This window comes from Peromyscus eremicus, chromosome 4, assembly GCF_949786415.1.
Source record: "Peromyscus eremicus chromosome 4, PerEre_H2_v1, whole genome shotgun sequence".
NCBI lineage: Eukaryota > Metazoa > Chordata > Mammalia > Rodentia > Cricetidae > Peromyscus > Peromyscus eremicus.
The window spans coordinates 95,378,429-95,397,935 of record NC_081419.1 but is presented as its reverse complement, the minus strand read 5'-3'; the positions used below and the strand labels follow the sequence as shown (position 1 = coordinate 95,397,935).

General features: G+C 49.4%; 1 protein-coding gene across 1 annotated transcript in view; it reads left to right on the top strand.

Moving 5' to 3' along the window:
• Positions 1-19,507, top strand: part of Frmd5 (FERM domain containing 5) — a 277,641-nt gene that overhangs the window by 256,524 nt on the left and 1,610 nt on the right. Inside the window, exons 8-14 of the mRNA XM_059258932.1 lie at positions 4,873-4,961; positions 10,101-10,164; positions 10,571-10,662; positions 12,555-12,629; positions 13,868-13,936; positions 14,750-14,856; positions 19,223-19,500. Of these exons, the coding sequence (XP_059114915.1) occupies positions 4,873-4,961; positions 10,101-10,164; positions 10,571-10,662; positions 12,555-12,629; positions 13,868-13,936; positions 14,750-14,856; positions 19,223-19,500 (774 nt within the window). The remainder of the gene's footprint in view (positions 1-4,872; positions 4,962-10,100; positions 10,165-10,570; positions 10,663-12,554; positions 12,630-13,867; positions 13,937-14,749; positions 14,857-19,222; positions 19,501-19,507) is intronic.

Here is a 19,507-nt window from a genome sequence, read left to right as displayed (position 1 = left end):
GGAAACAAGTTGGTAGTGTTCCAGGTCTGTGTCACTGTCCCAGTCTCACAAGTGACACAGCTGGGGTCTGGAGAAGTCTGTCACAGAGACAACGAGAAGCAGAGCTAGGGATCTAAACCAAGACTGGAGATTTTTTTTTCACAAGGATGAAAACGTGTAAACTTTCTTACCTCGCAGCAGCAGAAGAGAACCACGGGGTTTTCTGTCAGGAGATAGAGTGGCCATACAAACTGTAAAGCCATCCAGGAAAGGCTCGGTCCTATGGACCCTGGTTCCTGGGGATGGCCGGGGACAGGCAGATTAAGTAAGATTCCTGCTTACTAAGCTGGAAGTTACTAAGTGGAGGAAATAACCAGACACTTCTTGTCTTCCTTCCTTTCTCTGCCATGCATAGTGTTACTTGGCATTCAAGCCCTGAGGACAGGTGTCTCAGTCCCTGTTCTGTTGCTGTGAAGAAGTACCAGGACCAAGGTGACTCTTAAAAAAAAAAGTGTTTCTTTGGGGCTTGCTTACAGTTTCAGAGGTTTAGTCCATTGTCATCATGATGAGGAGCATAGTGGCGTATAGGCAGACATGATGCTGGAGAAGCAGCCAAGAGTTCTTCATCCAGATCAGCAGGCAGCAGGAGACAGACAGGCTTGGAATGGGCTTTTTGAAACCCCAAAGCCCACCCCCCAGTGACACACTTCCAACAAGGTCACACTTCCTATTCCTTTCAAATAGTGCCGCTACTTGATGACCAAGCATTCAGATCTCTGAGCCTATGAGGGCCATTCCTATTCAAACCACCACACAGGCCAATACCAGAAGGACATGTTAGACTGAAGATACTGGAATGTTCCAGAGAAGGGCTTTCTGCTTAGACTTCTATACCAGTATGGATGGGATTTCTCACTGTAGTTCCATGTGCCACCCTGTGCTGGTTACTGAAGCTCATGTGACAGAGACAAGTAGCCAACACTGTGGTTGCCCTCAGTACTGTGGGTGCTGAGTGCTAGGGTCTTGCTGTGGCTCTCCTCTCCCTCTGTGGGTCTGGAAGCCTTGGAGAATTGCCCTCTCTATTCTGGGAGGGAATTGTTCAAGGTTCCATCTTCTCTCTCTCTCTCTCTCTCTCTCTCTCTCTCTCTCTCTCTCTCTCTCTCTCTCCCTCTCTCTCTCTCCCTCTCTCTCTCTCCCTCTCTCCCTCCCTCCCTCCCTCCCTCCCTCTCCCCTCTCTCTCCCTCTCCCCCTCTCCCTCTCTTTTTTTTCTTCTAGACAGGGTTTCTCTATGTAGTCCTATCTGTCCTGGAACTCACTTTGTAGACCAGGCCGGCCTTGAACTCACAGAGATCTGCCTGCTTCTGCCTCCCAAGTGCTGGGATCAAGGTGTGCGCCACCATATCTGGTAATTAATTGCTTCTCACCAGGATTTATTCCAAGTTCACCGCCTGTGCTGCTTGGTTTTTGACGACTTGAACAAACATAAACATACCTGGGAAAGAATCTTAATAGAGAAAGATTGGCCTGTAGACAAGTCTGTGGGTGTTATCTTGATTAGTGATTGATGTGGGAGGGGGTAATACTACTGGAGCGGGGGGGGGGGGTAGTATCAGGTTGTATAAGAAAGCAAGCTGAGCAAGCCATGGGGAACAAATCAGTAAGCAGCACTCCTCCGTGGTTTCTGCCTCAGTTCCTGCCTTGAGTTCCTGTAATGAATTCCCTCAGTGATGGAGTATGACCTGACAGTCGTAAGCTGAAACAAACCATTTCCTCTTCAAGTTGCTTTTGGTCATGGTGATTTATCACAGTGATATAAATCCTAAATAAAACACTCACTGTTCCAAATCAGCCAGTCCTGTCAGGAGAGGCCATTCCCCACAGCTCCACCCCTGGCCTCACTGGGAGGCCACCTGAGGGTGTCTAGATCGTACAGCCTGGCAGGCAGCAGCCACCTCTAACCTTTGCTGTGGCCAGAGCAATGTCATTCACCGGCTCTCACTTCCGGCCCCTTCCCTTCTGCTCACTTCAAGCCCTTGACCATGCAGCTCTTCCCGCTCCAAGACTTCCTTTTGGTCTAGCTTCCCACACCCACTTCCTAACTAGGAAATCTTAACTGTCGGCATCGAATAAGAGAAAGTCAAATGTTAGGGTTCTGCCAGGATTTCAACAGCCTCAGCATCTGTGTTCAGATTGACACAGCCGCTAGTGTACATGGCCACCTGCCACACAGAACTTCTGAGGTAACAGCCCTAGCCAAGATATGGAGAAATCAAAGGATATGTCATGCAGTGCAGCCAGACCTGACCTACCAGGCCTGTGGTGGGGGGTCTTTCTGCCCAACTGCTGATGTACTAGCAAGGATGGAGGAAGCGGAGCCCCCCCCCAGCCATCCCCACCCCCTCACTGCTTCTCTGTTACATACTCTCCTTCTCCAGGCCTGACCCTCCCAACACTCTAGCTGCTCTTCCTTCTAGGTCTTTTCTGTGTCTCAGAAGGCTTGATGAGATAGCCTTTCTTCCTCTGTCTCTTCATGCCTTCGCTCATCCCTGTAAACATGTACTTCCCCCCATAGCCTGCTGTCCCCTGACCCACATCACTGTCCTACACCGTATCTGCTAAACCTGCCTGTAGCCTGTTCTACACCGTGCAAACACAACAAGATCTCTACCCTTGCATCTCTTGTCCTTGGGTCCACCCTGCACAGAGACAGAAAGCTTCCCAATGCCCACCCTCTATCTGAGATTAGCTACCTCCCTCAGGCATTCTCCCCACAGATGCCACTTGCCTTGAACCCATTTATGCCAAGTTAGCCAAATTAGACCTGCTGCCTCCTGGCAGGAACCATGCTTGTGTGCCATGCCTGGTACTCATGAATCCCCTCCAAGCACTGGTGACAGGCAGGAGGAAGCCCAGCCATGTGACTGCAGAAGGAACAAGGCCCGTGTCTCTTTAAAAGCCGTTCACTATGACCGGTGAGTTAAATGACACTGTGTGCTTACAGCCAAGTGTCTGGATCTCCCGTCCTGAGGAAAGGATGGTGATAACATTAGTCCAGACGGTTTGGAAACCAGTTTATACCCGGGCCCAGATGCCCACACTTGCAAACCTGACTCCACGAGGCAGCTTTAGGGCAAATGCATTTTCCCCTGAGGCCAGGCTCACTGGCCCTGCAGAGGATCCATTGCCTCAGAGGCTAGTCAGACTAAGTATCTCTGCCAGGGTGGCCAGCTCTCGAGGTGAGAAGAACCAGAACTCCCCTACCACTTGATGGTCAAGTTTGCTAGCCATCTCCATCCTCACTCGTCTATCCTGAAAGCAGATCCTCACCCAATGTCTTGGTCCAGAGGAAGCTGGGGTGTCCATTAGTCAGCCGCTTCCCCCCAGAACTCCTGCACTCGAGGGCTCCAGGCCCCAGGCTTTCTGATACCTCTTCATGTCACTCGCTAACGAAATCCCAAGCCTGGTGCTGACAGACTTAGACTGGTGGCCTGAGGTTCCACTCAGCCAATTGCTGCTTCTCAATGTCTTCATCTAAACTTCCCTGAGGTATGAACCCCATGGTATTACAGGTACCGAGACAATGATAACCTGCCTCTGTGGGCAGAGTTTTGTTTTTTTGTTTTGTTTTGGCGGTACTCGGGATTGGACCTAGGGCTTTGCGCACGCTAGGCAAGTAGTCTACCACTGAATCACACCCCAACCCTCTTTTCTAATTAAGTTACCCAGACTGGCCTCGAATTTAACTCTGTAGCCTAGGCAGATGTTTAATTTAGGATCTTCCTTGCCTCAACCTTGGGAGTAGCTAGAATTACAGGCCCAATTAGTAACAGTTCACACACACACACACACACACACACACACACACACACACACACACTTCACCTATTATAAAATTCACTCTTTTAAGTGTGCAGTCCAGTGGTTTTTAGTATATTCAGTCACCACCTCCGTCTGATTTTGGAATATTTTTTGACCTCCTTCCCTTACCCAAAGGAAACTTCATATCCACTATCAGTCACTGGCTCACTTCCTCTCCCTCCAGCCCTTGGCAACCAACACACTTTCTGTGTCTGTGGGTTTCCCTGTTGCAAACATTATGTATAAATAGAACCATTCAACATGGTTTTTGGTAACTGGCTTCTTTCACTTGACATGGTGTTTGAAGGTTCAGTTGTGTTGTATACATGAGTACCTCCTTCCTCTCTACTGCTAAATAATATTCCAGTGTACCACCATCTGCCACTTGCTTTTTTGCCTATCAATTGATGAACATTTTACTCTTCAAGCCAGATTGGATTGCTCACATTGTTTGGCTACTATAAATAGTTACACTATTAACATTCATATACCTGTAGACATGTTCCAATTATCTTGGGCATATAACCTAGAAGGGGAATGATTGGGTTATGTGGTAACTCTCTATTTAACTGTTTGGAAAAACTTCCCAACTATTTCCCAAAGTGACCATACCATTTTAAAATCTCACCAGCAATACACGAGCCCTTAACATTGTCTTTGGCCTGCTGAGGCTGGTATCATCACCACATCCACTGTCCAGATACAGAGAGCTCTGAGGATCATCTGGCAAGCAGCAAGGCTGGAACTAAAGCCATGGTCTTGTGCTGTTAAATGTCCTGTGTGACCCTTTGTAATCTACTAAAGGTTGCCCTGCTTCTCCTATGAATAGCCTGGGTGTGTGTCTGTGGTTTTTGAGACAAGGTTCTCATGCAGCCTAGACTGATCTTGAACTCACTATGTAGCTGAAGATAACCTTGAGCCTCTGATCCTCCTGCCTCCGCCTCCAGAGTGCTGGGATCTAAGGTTTTCCCCACTACCCTTTCTCCTCTCTACATGCACCTCTATGGTTCAGTGAGAAGTCTTTCTCTGTTACAGGATGTGTCAGGAAATGCTGCGTTTCTGGCCTTCACTCCTTTTGGGTTTGTTGTTCTTCAAGGAAACAAGAGGGTCCACTTCATTAAGTGGTGAGTATCTGTCTTCATCTCCAGAACAGGTCCTTCTGCATCACTAACTGGGGAGGGGCTGTGGTACCCATGTCCTTTGTCTGTGACGGGCAGTTATGGTTCGCAGCCTTCTCCAAAGCCTTGAGTTGAGAATGGTAGCTGACCAAGGTAGTGGTCTCTTCCTAGGGATCCTGTTCTTTCCAAAGAGTGTCCCTGAGAGCCAACAGCCTCTCCAGACAGAAAGGGTATTGGAGGTTGACTTCTAGGGTAGCCTGCTACTGTAGCCAACATAAGGGACAAGAAGTTGCCGAGTGAACTAAGTCTTTGGGTTTGTCACTTGCTCAGGCCACTGCCAGCATAGTTAAGGCCATCCAGAAACATCTCAGTAGATGGCCCAAAGCCCTTGCTTACTCTTCTAACAAAGGAGGGGTTCGTAGACAATTACCCTGGAACAAATGCCACCTACAATATGCAAAACATCCTCCTCAATAGCCTGTCTGTGGGCACTCGGGCTGCAAGAGTTCGGAGGCTGCCATCTCACTCCATCTTTAGAGCTAAGTGTCCTCAGCCTCTGAGAATCACCTTTTTCCTTCCCTCTCCTCTGCCACATCCAGCATGCAGGAGCCACTGCCTTGGCTACAGCTACCCACATGGCTTCCTCTCCTTGCTTTGTTCAGGGTCTGTATGACTAGGCACAGGCTTCTGTGCATTGACTGACATTTGCATATCTTGGGACCTGTTTGCTGCCTCATCCATACAAACCTCTGTCAGTCTCACCAAGATACGCTGCGTAATTGAGAGCCTGTAATTTTTTCCTTAAAAATATTTTTATTCTTTGACACTTTTACAATTTTGTACATGCATACAATGTATCTTGATAATATCGACCCCAACCCCTAAGACCTCCCGCAACACGTCCCTCCCCCTTCACGTCCTTTTTTGTTGTTGTTTTTGTTTGGTTTTTTGGTTTTGTTTTTTTTGTTTTGTTTTTGTTTGTTTGTTTGTTTATTTGTTTGTTTTTGAGACAGCATCTCTCTCTGCATAGCCTTGGCTGTTCTAGAATTTACTGTGTAGACCAGGCTGGCTTCAAACTCAGAGATCTGCCTGCTTCTGCCTCCCAAGTGCTAGGATTAAAGGTATGCACCACCATGCCTGACCATTCTTGTGTCCTTTTTTTTTTTTTTTGAGACAGGGTTTCTCTCTGTGGCCCTGACTATTCTAGAACTCACTCTGTAGACCAGGCTGGCCTCCAACTCAGAGATCTGCCTGCCTCTGCCTCGCAAGTAAAGGAAATAAAGGCATGTACCACTACTGCCTGGCTAATGAATTTTTTATTTCATTTGTTTATTTTGTATAGTGGGGACATATGCCAGAGCACACAGGTGATGTCCAAGGACAGTTTTTCAGAGTGTGTTCTCGCCTTCCACCATGTGGGCCCTGGAACTGAACTCAGGTCATCGGTTGGCATCATCCATTGAGCCAGCTCACCAGCAGCCTCCCTCCCCCATTCTAAATATCACCCAGAGTCCAGTTAGTGCTCCCTGCACGTGCAACCTACCCAGTCGCCACACACAGCAGCCATCAGTCACCGTAGGTCCTCGCCAGTGTTGGATTCTCCTGTTCCCCTCCCTGGTTTGAGCTAGAGTTACTGGCCAGTTTGATCTTGTATGGGTCTTGTGCTGTGCACTTATGAGTACAATCATCTCACAGCATCCTCCCATCCTCGGCTCGTACATACCCACTTCCTTCTTCCATTATGTCCCCTGAGCCTTGCAGGGGTGGATACCCATGAGCACTTAATGCTGAGCACTCCCAGCCACTGATCCTCTGCACTCTGACCAATTATGAACCTCTGCAGTAACTACTGCTTACTGCAAAAAAGCAGCTTCACTGACCAAGACTGACACTGCCCTAAAGGTATAAACATAAATAGTCAGGAAACAGCATGTTTGTCCAGCAAAACAACAGTAGCAGAGCCTGTGACCTCATCAGCCTTGGGCTTCTGACTGTGTTTACAGTACCAGGCAGCCTGTGACCTCATCAGCCATGGGCTTCTGACTGTGTTTACAGTACCAGGCAGCCTGTGACCTCATCAGCCTTGGGCTTCTGACTGTGTTTACAGTACCAGGCAGCCTGTGACCTCATCAGCATGGGCTTCTGACTGTGTTTACAGTACTAGGCAGCCTGTGACCTCATCAGCCATGGGCTTCTGACTGTGTTTACAGTACCAGGCAGCCTATGACTTCATCAGCTATGGGCTTCTGACTGTGTTCACAGCACCAGGCATGCATTCCTATGGAACAGCCCTCAAATCTAATCAGAAAGCAGTTGGTTATGCCCTAACAGGCATGCCACTATTGAGTACCAGTGGGCACATCCTGCCTGGCAGGTTAGTATTGGAGCTGGAGGGCCTATCATCACTGCCTAAGTCCATTGGTAGCTCTTCCACCTTTTGGCACTATGAATGCTACCCAGAAGAAAGTTTCTAGGTCAACTCCAGCTTGAATTCTCTTTGTTCTGCACCTAAAGTGTGCTGTAGCTTCAGCAATGGGGCCTTACCATGTGGTTATTGTGGGCAACCGAGAGCAATGACAATAATAGCCTGGGATGGTCTGAGGCTTCTGGGGGCTTCCCTAACTAAGAGCTAGTAGGAAGATACCCCACACTGGCACTAAGATTTTCATTTAATAACCCATGTCTTTAGGGAAAGGATTGTTCACCCATACAAGGTACTTCTGTTCAGACTCCTTTAACCAAAAAAAAAAAAAAAAGTATATTTTAAAATTTGTTTACAAAGTAGTGGTGTTCCATGAGGTTTTTCATACATGCTTAGTTTTAGTTACCCTATCCCATCCCCTCCTCCCTCTCCATCTCCCACCCCAACCCCCACTCTAACTTCCAGAACCCCACACACACTTTCATATCATACATAGTCTACTACCCACCCCAAGGCCTCTTCCGCTCCCCTCTATCATGGGCCCTTTCTGGATTCCTGACTTGTACAGGTACTCCATATTAAACACACAGATCTAAAAATCCAAAGCTAGGGTGACACATGTATGACTAGTGAGCACGTTGTTTGAACCCACTGTGATTTCAGTTCTGTATTTGGGCCTCAGCCTGCTGCGTCTAAGCTGGCTAGCTCTTCTGACAAACAGGTTGGCTACATGGCTTCCCTTGGTCCAAGAAACTTTGGTAGGGAAGCCTGGTCCTTCTCTTGCTTCCTTTACCTTCTCTGGAAGAGTGAAGTATGGTCTGAGTAGAGTTGCTTCTCATGCGTTTTCTTCTCAGGATGCTGTAGGCATCTCTTCCCCTGCTGCCCTACTCAACTGATACAGACACCAGACACCTTCCTAATCCAGATTGCTCTTGTGGAGGATGGCAATATGACTAATTCTCAAACTGCTCCTCAGACATGTGGCGCTGGGTCCCATTCACAAGGCAGTTGGTATCATGGCGTCTTGGGCTCCCTCCAGTTGGCTCCTTTCACTGGGTTCTCTGTGTGACGATGTGACGGTTTGATGTCTCAGCCAACAAAATGGTTCTCAGAAAAGGCTGAGGACAGGATTGGGCCACAGTTCCCCTCGTGTGGGTCCTTTGCTGCCTGAATATCTGGGTTACTTGGTGTTCCTTAGACACTCGAAGTCCCTGAGTGATCCCCACCTCCCGACTTTTCGTTCTCCCATGTACCTCTCTCCCCGAAAATCTTTTGCCTCAACTTCAGAATCATAGATGTAAACCCAACCTCATGTTCAAAACAAACTCCTAGGCCAGGTGTGATGGCACATACCTGTAATCTCAGCTCTCAGGAATCGGAGGCCATGTCAAGGCCAGGCTGGTCTATATAGAGAGTTCTAGGACAACCAGGACTACACTTTGAGACCCTGTCTCGAAGGGAAAAAAACAAAAGCAAAAAGCAAACTCTTTATCACACTTGCCGGAGGCTGTATGCTTATTGTATTCTACCTGAGTGTAAGACTGATGGTTGGTCAGTCAACAGAGAGAGAGATGATACAAAGAGGCTTGTACCAGTTCAAGTCTGAGTGGGAAGTTGTAAACTGTCACCCTGACCCAGCCGTGACTTCTCAGTAAGAACAAGTCATATCCCTCCACCCTGCTGTTGTGAGGCCATAAACCAGGTACCTGCTTACATCTGCGTCTTTGCTACTTCCTAGGATGCTGAGGAAATCGCCCGAGAGGTGACAGGAAGTAGCCGACTGATGGCAGATGTGTATGATCAGACTCCTTAGCGGCTCAGGCAGCAAAATAAAAACTCCAGTGGGGTGTAGGGCCCCGAGTTGGGCACACCGGAGTGGCCGATGGGGAGGCCTAGTCTTGTGGCTCTCAGGGACATCCAAATAAGTCCCCCGGGGTAGTTTTCCCACTTTGTGACCAAGGCTGAAAGCAGTGTGTGGAGGTGAGGTGTAGGCTGCGCCATGTACAGTAACCATGTCACTTCTTCTGATTTGTGTCTGTCCCACGGGTGACGTACCCCAGTATCCTGTTTGCCTCTCTTACTGCAGCCATTCACTGGGCTGGTGGCTTCAAGGATTTTTCTACAATAACCCCTAAGCCCCTTTCCTGGTCAGTACGCTGCATGACTGTTCCATGTAATCTGTTCTCTCTTCTTGGTATGTTGCCCCACCCTCCCTTGAGATTGTTTGACATCTGTCTGCATTAAACTGCATTTTCCATCCAGTGGCACAGTGCCCTGAAAGACTCAGCTCCCTCAGAACCTGGATGCATTGTATTTCATTATTTGCTGTTACCTTCAACTTGGGCCTCATCAGCTCCCTGTGGCACCTTCTATTCGACAGTCCCATCTGACAATGCACCCGTGTTACGCATCAAATCCGGAAATGGTCCCACTCACCCTGCACTCACTTTCCATGCAAATGTCCCCCCTTTTCTAGCCACTGTGGATGAGCCCGAAATCCTCTCCCCCCAATATTACAGTGTGGTTGACTGGAAACCGTGGGTTGAACTGTCCCAATGACTGTTCCAAGGCCACTGCGCTACTGTCTTGTTCTCAGTTCTGATTTTGGCTAAGATTGTGTCTGTGCCTGGAGCCTCTTCCAGTCGGGTGGGCTGTGCATCTACAACTTAGCTGTGAGCAAGCAGCCCACAGCCCGGTGACACGTCCTCTCTTTGTGCTTCTAGGAACGAGGTGACCAAGCTGAAATTTGAAGGGAAGACTTTCTATTTGTATGTAAGTCAGAAAGAGGTGAGTGCTGGCTTCCCGCTCTCCAGGGAGGGCTGGGGCACTGCAACAGCACCTCGTTTCTGGAGCCAAGAGTAAGGAGTCTGGACAGGGGAGTCCGTCTGCCTCCTCGGCTAAGGCAAGGTGAGGGTGTGTAAGGGTGGGAAGGCCTGAAGATGCCGGTGGCACCCAGAGGATCCACTCGAGAGGCCTACCTCGAGAAAACAGTCGAATGAGGTTCCCACAGAGAATGCCTGTGGACGTTCTGCGTCTCACCAAGGGCTGTTAGGTTTGCCAGGTGTGAGGTGGTCATCGATGTGAACCACTCTTCGAGCTAGCCAGCTGCTTGAGGGCCCCCAGCAGCACAGGACACAGGGTCCTGGGCTTTTCCACCCACCTCAGCTGTTTCTCTATGGAATTTTTTTTACAGGAAAAAAAAATTATTCTCACCTATTTTGCTCCAACCCCAGAAGCCTGCAAGCACCTCTGGAAATGTGGGATTGAGAATCAAGCCTTCTACAAGTGAGTTGGACATGGGATAGGGACCGTTGATATCAAAGATGGGGTCACAAAGCTGCTTTCTGAGGAGAGGCAGGCCAACCTCGAGAAACAGGAAACAACCGAGTAGTTCTGGTGTTGCAGCGGTAGAGCCCAAGCCAGAAAAACCAAATGGGTGTGTCAGTTTGAATCACTGTAATGCCCTGGAGTGCCTAGAAGACAAGAGTTCCATGAAAGACCCTGCACAAGCAGAGCAGCATGCTGACCTCAGACCTCAGCCTTGGGGAAGATTCTGGGTCCTCTTTCTAGTGTGTGGCCCAGGGCTGGAGGAGAGCTGGAGGTGGTGGCCACTGGGCTTGCGACTGGGAAGCTAGGATCCAGCCAGAGGTAACTTTGCTTGCTGGAGTTTGGAGAAGTCTGAGAGGCCTCTGCATCCAGTTCTCTCTGAGTAAGAAAGGGGCTGCAAAAGGATCAGTGCACAAAAAAATGGACCAGAGAGAGGCTGAGGTGTTGCCAAGGAAACGGTTCACCAAACCCCTTGGTTTTGTTTAAAAACATATTTTTAATATTTATTTATTATGTATATAGTGTTCTGCCTGCATGTATGCCTGCATGCCAGAAGAAGGCACCAGATCTCATTATAGATGGTTGTAAGCTCACCCTGTGGGTGATGGGAATTGAACTCGGGACCTCTGGAAGAGCAGCCAGTGCTCTTAACCTCTGAGCCATCTCTCCAGCCCCCTAAAAACAAAATTTATGATGTGTGCTTTAACAGATGTTCTGGGCTGGGGATGCAGTTCATTTGTGGGGGGGCTTGCAAGCATGGGGTGCTGGGTTCCACACTCTGCACTGCATAAACAGAGCGTGGTAACTAATGCCTGTTATCCCAGCTCTCAGGAGCTGGAGGCATAAGGATCAGTTCAAGGTTATCCTCAGTTACAAAGTGCATTGCAGGATAGCCTGGGCTACATGGGACCCTGTGTAAAAGGAAAAAAAAAAAGTGTATTGCAACATTGCGAGCGTGATAGACTCCAGTTAAGGTGACCCTTGCTATCACCAAATGCCCTGACCAGCCAGATGCTCCCTCTACTGTCCTGAAGGAGTTTGAGAGAATCAGAAGTGCTCTCCTCAGTGACAGACAGTGCTCCTCCTCAGTGAGCTGACTCCAGCCAGCAGAACTGATCTCCTGCCTGTTGCCAGGGCCACAGCCCCAGAGCTGCGTCTTGGAAAGGCATTCCCAGTCCTAATACTCACTGTGCACTTGATACTAGCACCAGGGTGAAGTGAACAGGCATTGTGCAGTCTACCCTGAGCGGGCTTCCTTCCAAAGGGACACTAGGGAAACACTTGAGCAAGCTTGAGTCTCCCTGCTATTGAGAAAGCCAAGAAGACAGGTTTTTTTTTTGTTTGGTTGGTTTTTTGCTTTTTTTTTTTTTTTTTTTTTTTTTTTTGGCTACCATCTTCCCTAGGTTTAGTCAAGTACATGAACCTAAAGAGAAGCAAATTTGAGAGTCAAACTCCTGCTGGTGGGGCTTAGCAGCAGCCCAGAAGGAATGGGGTTCCCTGCCCCCCCCATATACAGGGGCTGGCTCCCACTAAGCTCCCGTTGCCCTGGGGATTCAGAAGCATCCCCATTCTCTCTGTCAAACCTCATACAGAAGGAAGCAACTGCTGCCTCATACTTTTGTTTTCCATCTGTGTCCTGGGAACAAGCACTTGCTTCTAGATCCATGTGTGGCCACTCAGTTGCTAAGAGTTCCTCCTAGTGGGCAGCACTCCAGCGCAGACTCCCGAGGGCTGTTTCCTGAACCTGAAAGGAAGTTTCGAGTAGCCTTTGCAGGGAGCTACCTGCCCATCTTCGTCGGCCCGTGAGGTGGCTTGAGCCACGTGTCACCCTGAACTCTGCTTTGCCGTAGGCTGGAGAAGTCAAGCCAAGTTCGCACCGTGTCCAGCAGCAACTTATTCTTTAAAGGGAGCCGGTTCCGATACAGGTAAATAGTGACAGTAAGTAGCCATTCTAGATCTCTTTCCAGACCTTTCTCTAGAGGACAGTCTCCGTGTGCCTTAGCCTTGAGAACAGAGAACCCGGAGCTCTCAGCAGGGTTCCTCCTAATTCCTCTTAGTCTTTCACCCTCTTCTCCAGCTGTCTGTCTGTAGGTCTCTTCTTCCCTCATGGTGTTAATCCCACTGGGTGAAAATAAGACCACTATCACAACTTTTGAGCCAAATTTGAAGCAAGCTTTATTAAATACTGGGCAGGATGACGGACACTGACCAGGTCCATGCCCATGATTACCAGAGTATGACACTAAAACCCACTAGGCTACATATTTCCTGCCTTCGTCCAATCAGAACGAAGTCAGCACACATCCTGACATACTTCCTGCCTATGACATACCCCTTGCCCATGTGTGATCAAGCACATCCTGTGCAGTTGGGGCAACCAAGCTTGTTTACAGAGGTGAAAATACATGGGTGGTTGTTATCTCACATGAACAGCCCCCAGCATTCCAGGAAGCTATCTGTCCTTGGGCAAGTAGGGCTTACAGGTTAGAGGCATTTTTGTTTTCTAGACCTCCTAAGCACAGTAATTTAAACTTAAAACATAACTTAGGATGTCTGTGGCTCAGAGCCTCCTGGGAGGGTATAGTGTGAGCTGAGCTCAGGCTCATGACGGGGGACCCCTCTTCCACACACTTGCCATTTCCAATTGCAACATAATCCAGGAGTTAGCCATCACAATAGCAGCAGCAAAATAAGAACCATGAAAATTGTTTTTTGTGTGTCTGCTTTCTGGGGGGTTTTGGGCTTTTTCCTGGTGATTCATAAGACAAGAGAAATCCTAATTAAGAATGGAGCTGGAGGGAAGAAAAAAAAAAAAAAAAAGAATGGAGTTGAGCAGGGGTGGCACATGCCTTTAATTCCAGCAGGGGCAGAGGAGGAGGAGGATCTCTGAGTTCAAGGCCAGCCTGGTCAAGATAGTGAGCTCCAGGACAGCCAGGACTACATAGAGAGACCATGTTTCAAAAAAGTGGGGGAGGGGAACCCCAGAGACTCTAATGATGAAGAGATAAGCTAAGCTGTCATGGCATGCTAGAACTCTGCCCCACCAAGAAAGCCTTCTGCCGTGACTGAAGCCTTGGGGATGGGTAGGGCAGATGCCATTTCTTGACTAAGCCAGAGCACCTAATCAGTCTCCTGTCTTGCTGTTTGTTTTACCATTTAACAGCGGCCGGGTTGCAAAGGAAGTAATGGAGTCAAGTGCCAGGATCAAACGGGAGCCGCCAGAAATACACAGGTAGGCTGTTGGGCACGTCTCCTGAACCAGTTCCGGCTCAGACCCCCAAATCTCAAAGAACCTAGCGAGCCGAGCTCTGTGAAACTTCTGGCCCAAACAGATCCCCAAAGAGGAGGCAGAGGGCGGAAGAGGGAAGGAAGCTGTGTCCACTGGACACAGGAACAGGCATGCAACCCTTCCCAACACGAGGGAAGACAAGCCACTGCCGACACACAGCATATCAGAGGGGGGGGGGGGGGACGGGGACGGGACAACCTCACTCGGCAGCTCTGCTCAACCCTCCCCCGCCTGAACATGCATCCCAGACATGAATGATGCGACAGAGACACTGAGCTGTGCTGTGATTACTCCATTACAGAAAACCTCCAATAACCTCCCAGTCCCTGCATGTGTATCCGTAAGCTGTGCATTTCTAGAAGCCTGCCCCCATCAAGCCCAATAGACTCACAAAGACTGGCCAAGAGGGCTAGGATTAGCCCACCAGCCTGTACTTCTGGGAACAGGAAATTATCACCTGTCCTCCACACAGCCTCTTCTATGCAGCCTATTGGAAACCAAGTAAACTGCCAGAATCAGCTTCAGACACATGTCAGGAGCATGTCTCATCCCAGGACTCTATTCCCTGACAGTCCTGCCCCCCAAGACCATGGCACTTGTTGCCACACCCTAGAAACGCTGAGTAGCCAGTGAAAGGAAAGGAGTTTGAAGCAGAATGTCTGAGACTCAGGGGCCAAAGGTCAAAAGCATTGGTTAGATATCTGGACACCCCTGTCTGTGCACTGGTGAAGTCGTTCTCTTTCTGTTCAATCTCAGAGCAGGGATGGTTCCTAGCCGCAGCTGTCCCTCCATAACCCATGGCCCACGGCTGAGCAGCGTCCCCAGAACACGAAGAAGAGCTGTTCACATCTCCATCATGGAAGGTGAGTCTGGGCTCCTGGAGATGCGCCAAGTTCCTCTTTGGGGATGGGATTAGTTACTTTCTGTTGTTGTGATAAAATACCGTGACCTGAACAACATACATAAGGAGTTTATTTTGCCTTCTGGTGCCAGAAGGATTGTGTGTCATGGCAGGGAGGCACAGCAAGAGGCAGGCATGGCCTCAACAACAGGACACTGGGAGTTCCCGTCTTCAAACACACACAGAGCAGAGAGAATGGGTAGTGCTTATAATCTGCTTATAATCTTGAACCCCAACCCCCAGTGGCACACTTCTCCAGCAAGGCCACACCTCCTAAACCTCAACATCACCAACTGGGGACCAAGTGTTCAAATACCCCAGACTGGGGGAGAGGGAAGATTCTCCTTCAAACCACCTTGAGAAGAGACTCATTTGCTTTAGCGACAACAGCAGAGTCTTGGGGGAAAGAGCCCCATGGCAGGGAGAAGGTTCTACACAAAGGGTGGGAATACAAGCATGAAACTTGATGTGATCAGGTAGAGGTCAGAGGATCGTGAAAGCACATGCCTATAATCCCAGCATTCAGGAAGCTGAGGCAGGAGGATCACCCTGAGTTCAAAGCCAGCATGAAGTACATAGCAAGACCTCACCTCAAAAACAAAACTGCTCAGGTAAGAATGAGCATCATTCTGTGAGAGGGTCTCTGGTTTGTATTTAGGTTTTAGGATGTGACTCGTGAATCTCACCTACTCACTTGAGACTGATACAGAGCTCCAAGGAGAAGCGAGGAGAGGCAGCCACCACCAAGGCAGTTGGTTGCTCATTTGTAAACAGGAGCATCCTCCCTGCCTGCTCTGTGGATGGCAAGGAATCTAATGTACATGAAATGCTTCTTTTTGTTTTGTGACAGAATTTCGCTTTGTAGCCCAGGCTAGCCTCAGACTTTCAGGAGTCCTCCTGCCTCAGCCTCCCAAATGCTTGGATTATGAGTGTGAGTTAGAGCACTTTAGAGAGAAGTCCCTCCCCGCTGGCATTTTGTAAGCATGGAGCAGGGATCTGCTAACGCAGCTGACTAGGCAGGGAAGAGCCATGAGGGATGTGACCAGGGCCTTTAAAGAGCAGAACTCCAAGAAATGGCTGGCTGTGTGACATTAGTTCATCCGCCCAAGGCCTTCCCTAGAGGGCACATCACAGAAGCCCGAAGGCTTTTCTAGAAAAACTTCATTTGCTATCTCTTAAAACAGGAGGGAAATTCCAAAACCACATTAACATGACATTACAGGCTGAATGAAGCTCAAAATCCCCACGAACAGGGATATTTTAAAAACAAAGACTGTGAAGCTGGGCGGTGGTGCATGCCTGTAATCCCAGCACTCGGGAGGCGGAAGCAGGCGGATCTCTGTGAGTTCAAGGCCAGCCTGGTTTACAGAGCAAGTTCTAGGACAGCCAAGGCTACACACAGAGAAACCCTGTCTTGAAAAACCATTAAAAAAAAAAAAAAAAAAAAAAAAAGACTGTGGCTTGTTTCGCCTTCAGATCTACTATGGAGGATGCCCAGATCAAGAGAGGCCTGGGCCTCAGAGAACACTCAGGAATGGCAGTTTCCTTCACTCACTCTGTCTATGGAGGGACGGAATGTGGAGCTTAGCTGTGTGTGCTGTAGGGGGGTGGGGGCCAGACAGATACAGCCCAGCCCCAGCCCCAGAGCCACCTCTACCTCAGTTCCTGTGATTTCACTGTCCATGTGGCCTAGATAAAGCCTGTGTGTGACTTATAGCCTGTTTTCGGGGACAATTTTAGTTGGTCCGTTTCCCTTTCCCTGAGAGCCTGGGCCAACAGGGGCCTCAGAGAACAAGCTGCGGGCTGGGAAGCATTGCTTTTTATGGATGTAAGCACTTCTGCCTGAATCCAGTCCCCTGATAAGGATGGCCTCTCCTCTCCAAGCTTCTCCCTGCTCGCAGCTCAGCCTACCATGAGGCTCCCAGAGCCAGCACTCTATGCAGGTGGAAGGCACAGCTAGAGGGGCGGCCATGGCATGAACTGGTGAAGAGTCCTTGTCCCTAGCTGGCCGGCTGTTTCATCTCCATACCTCCCCTGCCTGCGTAGTTCCCCCTGAAGAAGGAACTGCCTTCCCGGGCCACCATGGGGAAGAGTCTCATTAAGATTCGTACCAGAGTCCACGTCCAGCTCCGGCTGACTAACCACTGCCTTCGACCCCTAAGCATACGCATCCTGAAGATGGGACCCCGGCTTCAGGGTAGGGTCCTAACAACTGTCCCCCCAGGCCCACTGGGAGCCACCACTGGACAGAGGCATCAGCTAGAGCACCTCCAAGGTAATTTACACCTGTCTTGCCGTACCACTGAGCCCATCCTTCCCCAGCACCAACCCCGGCCTCCCCGCCCCCAACCCAGAATAAGGGCTCTGATGAGGGGCAGGGTGAATAGTGGCTGCTATAGTAACAGAAGACGCATTTTCTGAAATTAGGAAACTTGCAGAAAATGGAGACACCTGGATTATTGAGGGACGTAACCCAGTTAAAGTTTTCTCCCAGGGAGAGTCTTGACTTTTAATCTTTGCATATGTGGGTATAAGTGTAGGTCATGAAAACAGAAAGGGGACCACGGAGGAGGGAGGTTTTGAGGGGTTAGGGAAGAGCTCAATTGGATGCCTGGGTAACACGCAAGGCTCTGGGTTCAGTCCCCAGCACTGTATAAACCAAGCATGGTGGCACACACCTGCCATCCCAGCATTTGGACGGCGGAGGCAGGAGGACCCGAAGTTCAAGGTCAACTTTAACTTTACAGGGAGTTTGAAGCCAAAATGGGATACAAGCGAGGGTGGCTCTGAAAAAAGAGGTAAACCGTTTTGAGGAAATAGAACAAATAGGCTACGGAAGTGCAAAAGGCGATACGGTGGGGGGGGGGGGGTACTGGGAGCAGGGGCTAGGGTGAAGGAAGAAGAGCAACAAAAACAGATGATGTCTGAAAATGCCAGAGTGGGACCTAATACTCTATATGCTACTTACAAGGGAAACAAAAGTGTGTATTTCATTTTAAAATCCAGGACAAATTGTTTAAAGTGGGAAGTTATTCCATAATCAGTGCTAAAGTTGATGGTAATGTTTCTGGATAATTTAAATATATACAATAACATTTTGAATGAGATACAACATTCCATATGCAGCAAAAAAGGTAAAAATCTGGGCTGGAGAGATGGCTCAGAGGTTAAGACCACTGACTGCTCTTCCAGAGGTCCTGAGTTCAATTCCCAGCACCCACATGGTGGCTCACAACCATCAGTAATGAGATCTGGCACCCTCTTCTGTATACATAATAAATAAATCTTTAAAAAAAAAAGGTAAAAATCAACCCGTAAGAACAAATTTTAAAGGGAGAAATGGAGTGGGGAAGAAGGGAGAGGTGGGGAGATGGGGTGCTGGCTGAATTGTCTTGTTCAGATGAGCCTGATAAGGAATGACCTCACAAGTGAGGTCTTCTGAACAGAACATTGATGTGTTTGGCAAGCAACTCTCGTGGCCAGGCGCTCTACTAGGATGTATACCTCCCACTGTCCTGTTTACTGAAGCCACCGAAGACAATGTAGCACACCACGGCTTCTGGCTGGCTGTCCTCTGACGTCAGTGTCTAGCCCCCCCCCCCCCCCCTCGCCAGTTTAGGGATTAATCCTAAGCCAGGACACATTTGCCCTGAAGTGGCTGCTGGCAACCACGCTGGTCATGCTTTGGGAGATCTGGTTGTCAGTGATGTCCTTGTGAGGGGACAGGCGTTTAGAGGCTGTCATGTGCCTGTGCTGAGGGCACAGAACAGAAGTGGGGCAGAGGCCAGGATCATGCTACCATCAGAGCTTTTCAAGGTTCTGTTTCATCGGTGATGCAGAAAGCATTCCTATCTCGTGTGCCAGTGGCAACATCAGGGAGAACTCAGGAAATACAGAGACATCAAGCGTGCTGGTTCAAGGGACAGGGGCTCTAAAATTTCAAGTCATCTCGCTAGGTCCTTGGGTGGTTAAGACCCAATGCAGGTGCAGGCCACAGACCCCATGTACCTGCATAATCACAGGCTTCGGTTCCATCTACAGCTTGGCCATGAACAGCCAGCCACGTGACTTCAGGACGGGCCCTCTGACTGCTCACCCCACCACTATGGAGTTGGGGAAAGACATACAAATGAAATTTTTAAACACTTAAAAATGCCCATCGGGTACTTTTGTCTTGTTTTTGACGTCCTTAAGGTATGGCGTCTACAGCTCCTGCTACTGTAGCGTGGAGCGATCGGAGAGGCACCTGACAAACTGAATGGATGCCGTCAGCCATTCAAGTACGTTGAGACCCACAGAGCTGATTCCTGTGCTTTGTACCTCTCCAGGCCTGGAGTCCCTACGAGACAGTGCCCACTCCACCCCAGTGCGGTCCTCTTCCCATGGGGACACCTTCTTGCCTCACGTGAGGAGCAGCCGGGCAGACAGCAACGAACGCGTGGCTGTGATCGCGGACGAGGCCTACAGCCCCGCAGACAGCGTGCTACCCACCCCGGTGGCCGAGCACAGCCTGGAGTTGATGCTGCTTTCCCGGCAGATCAATGGAGCCACGTGCAGCATTGAGGAGGAGAAGGAGTCTGAGGCCAGCACCCCGACTGCGGCAGAGGTGGAGG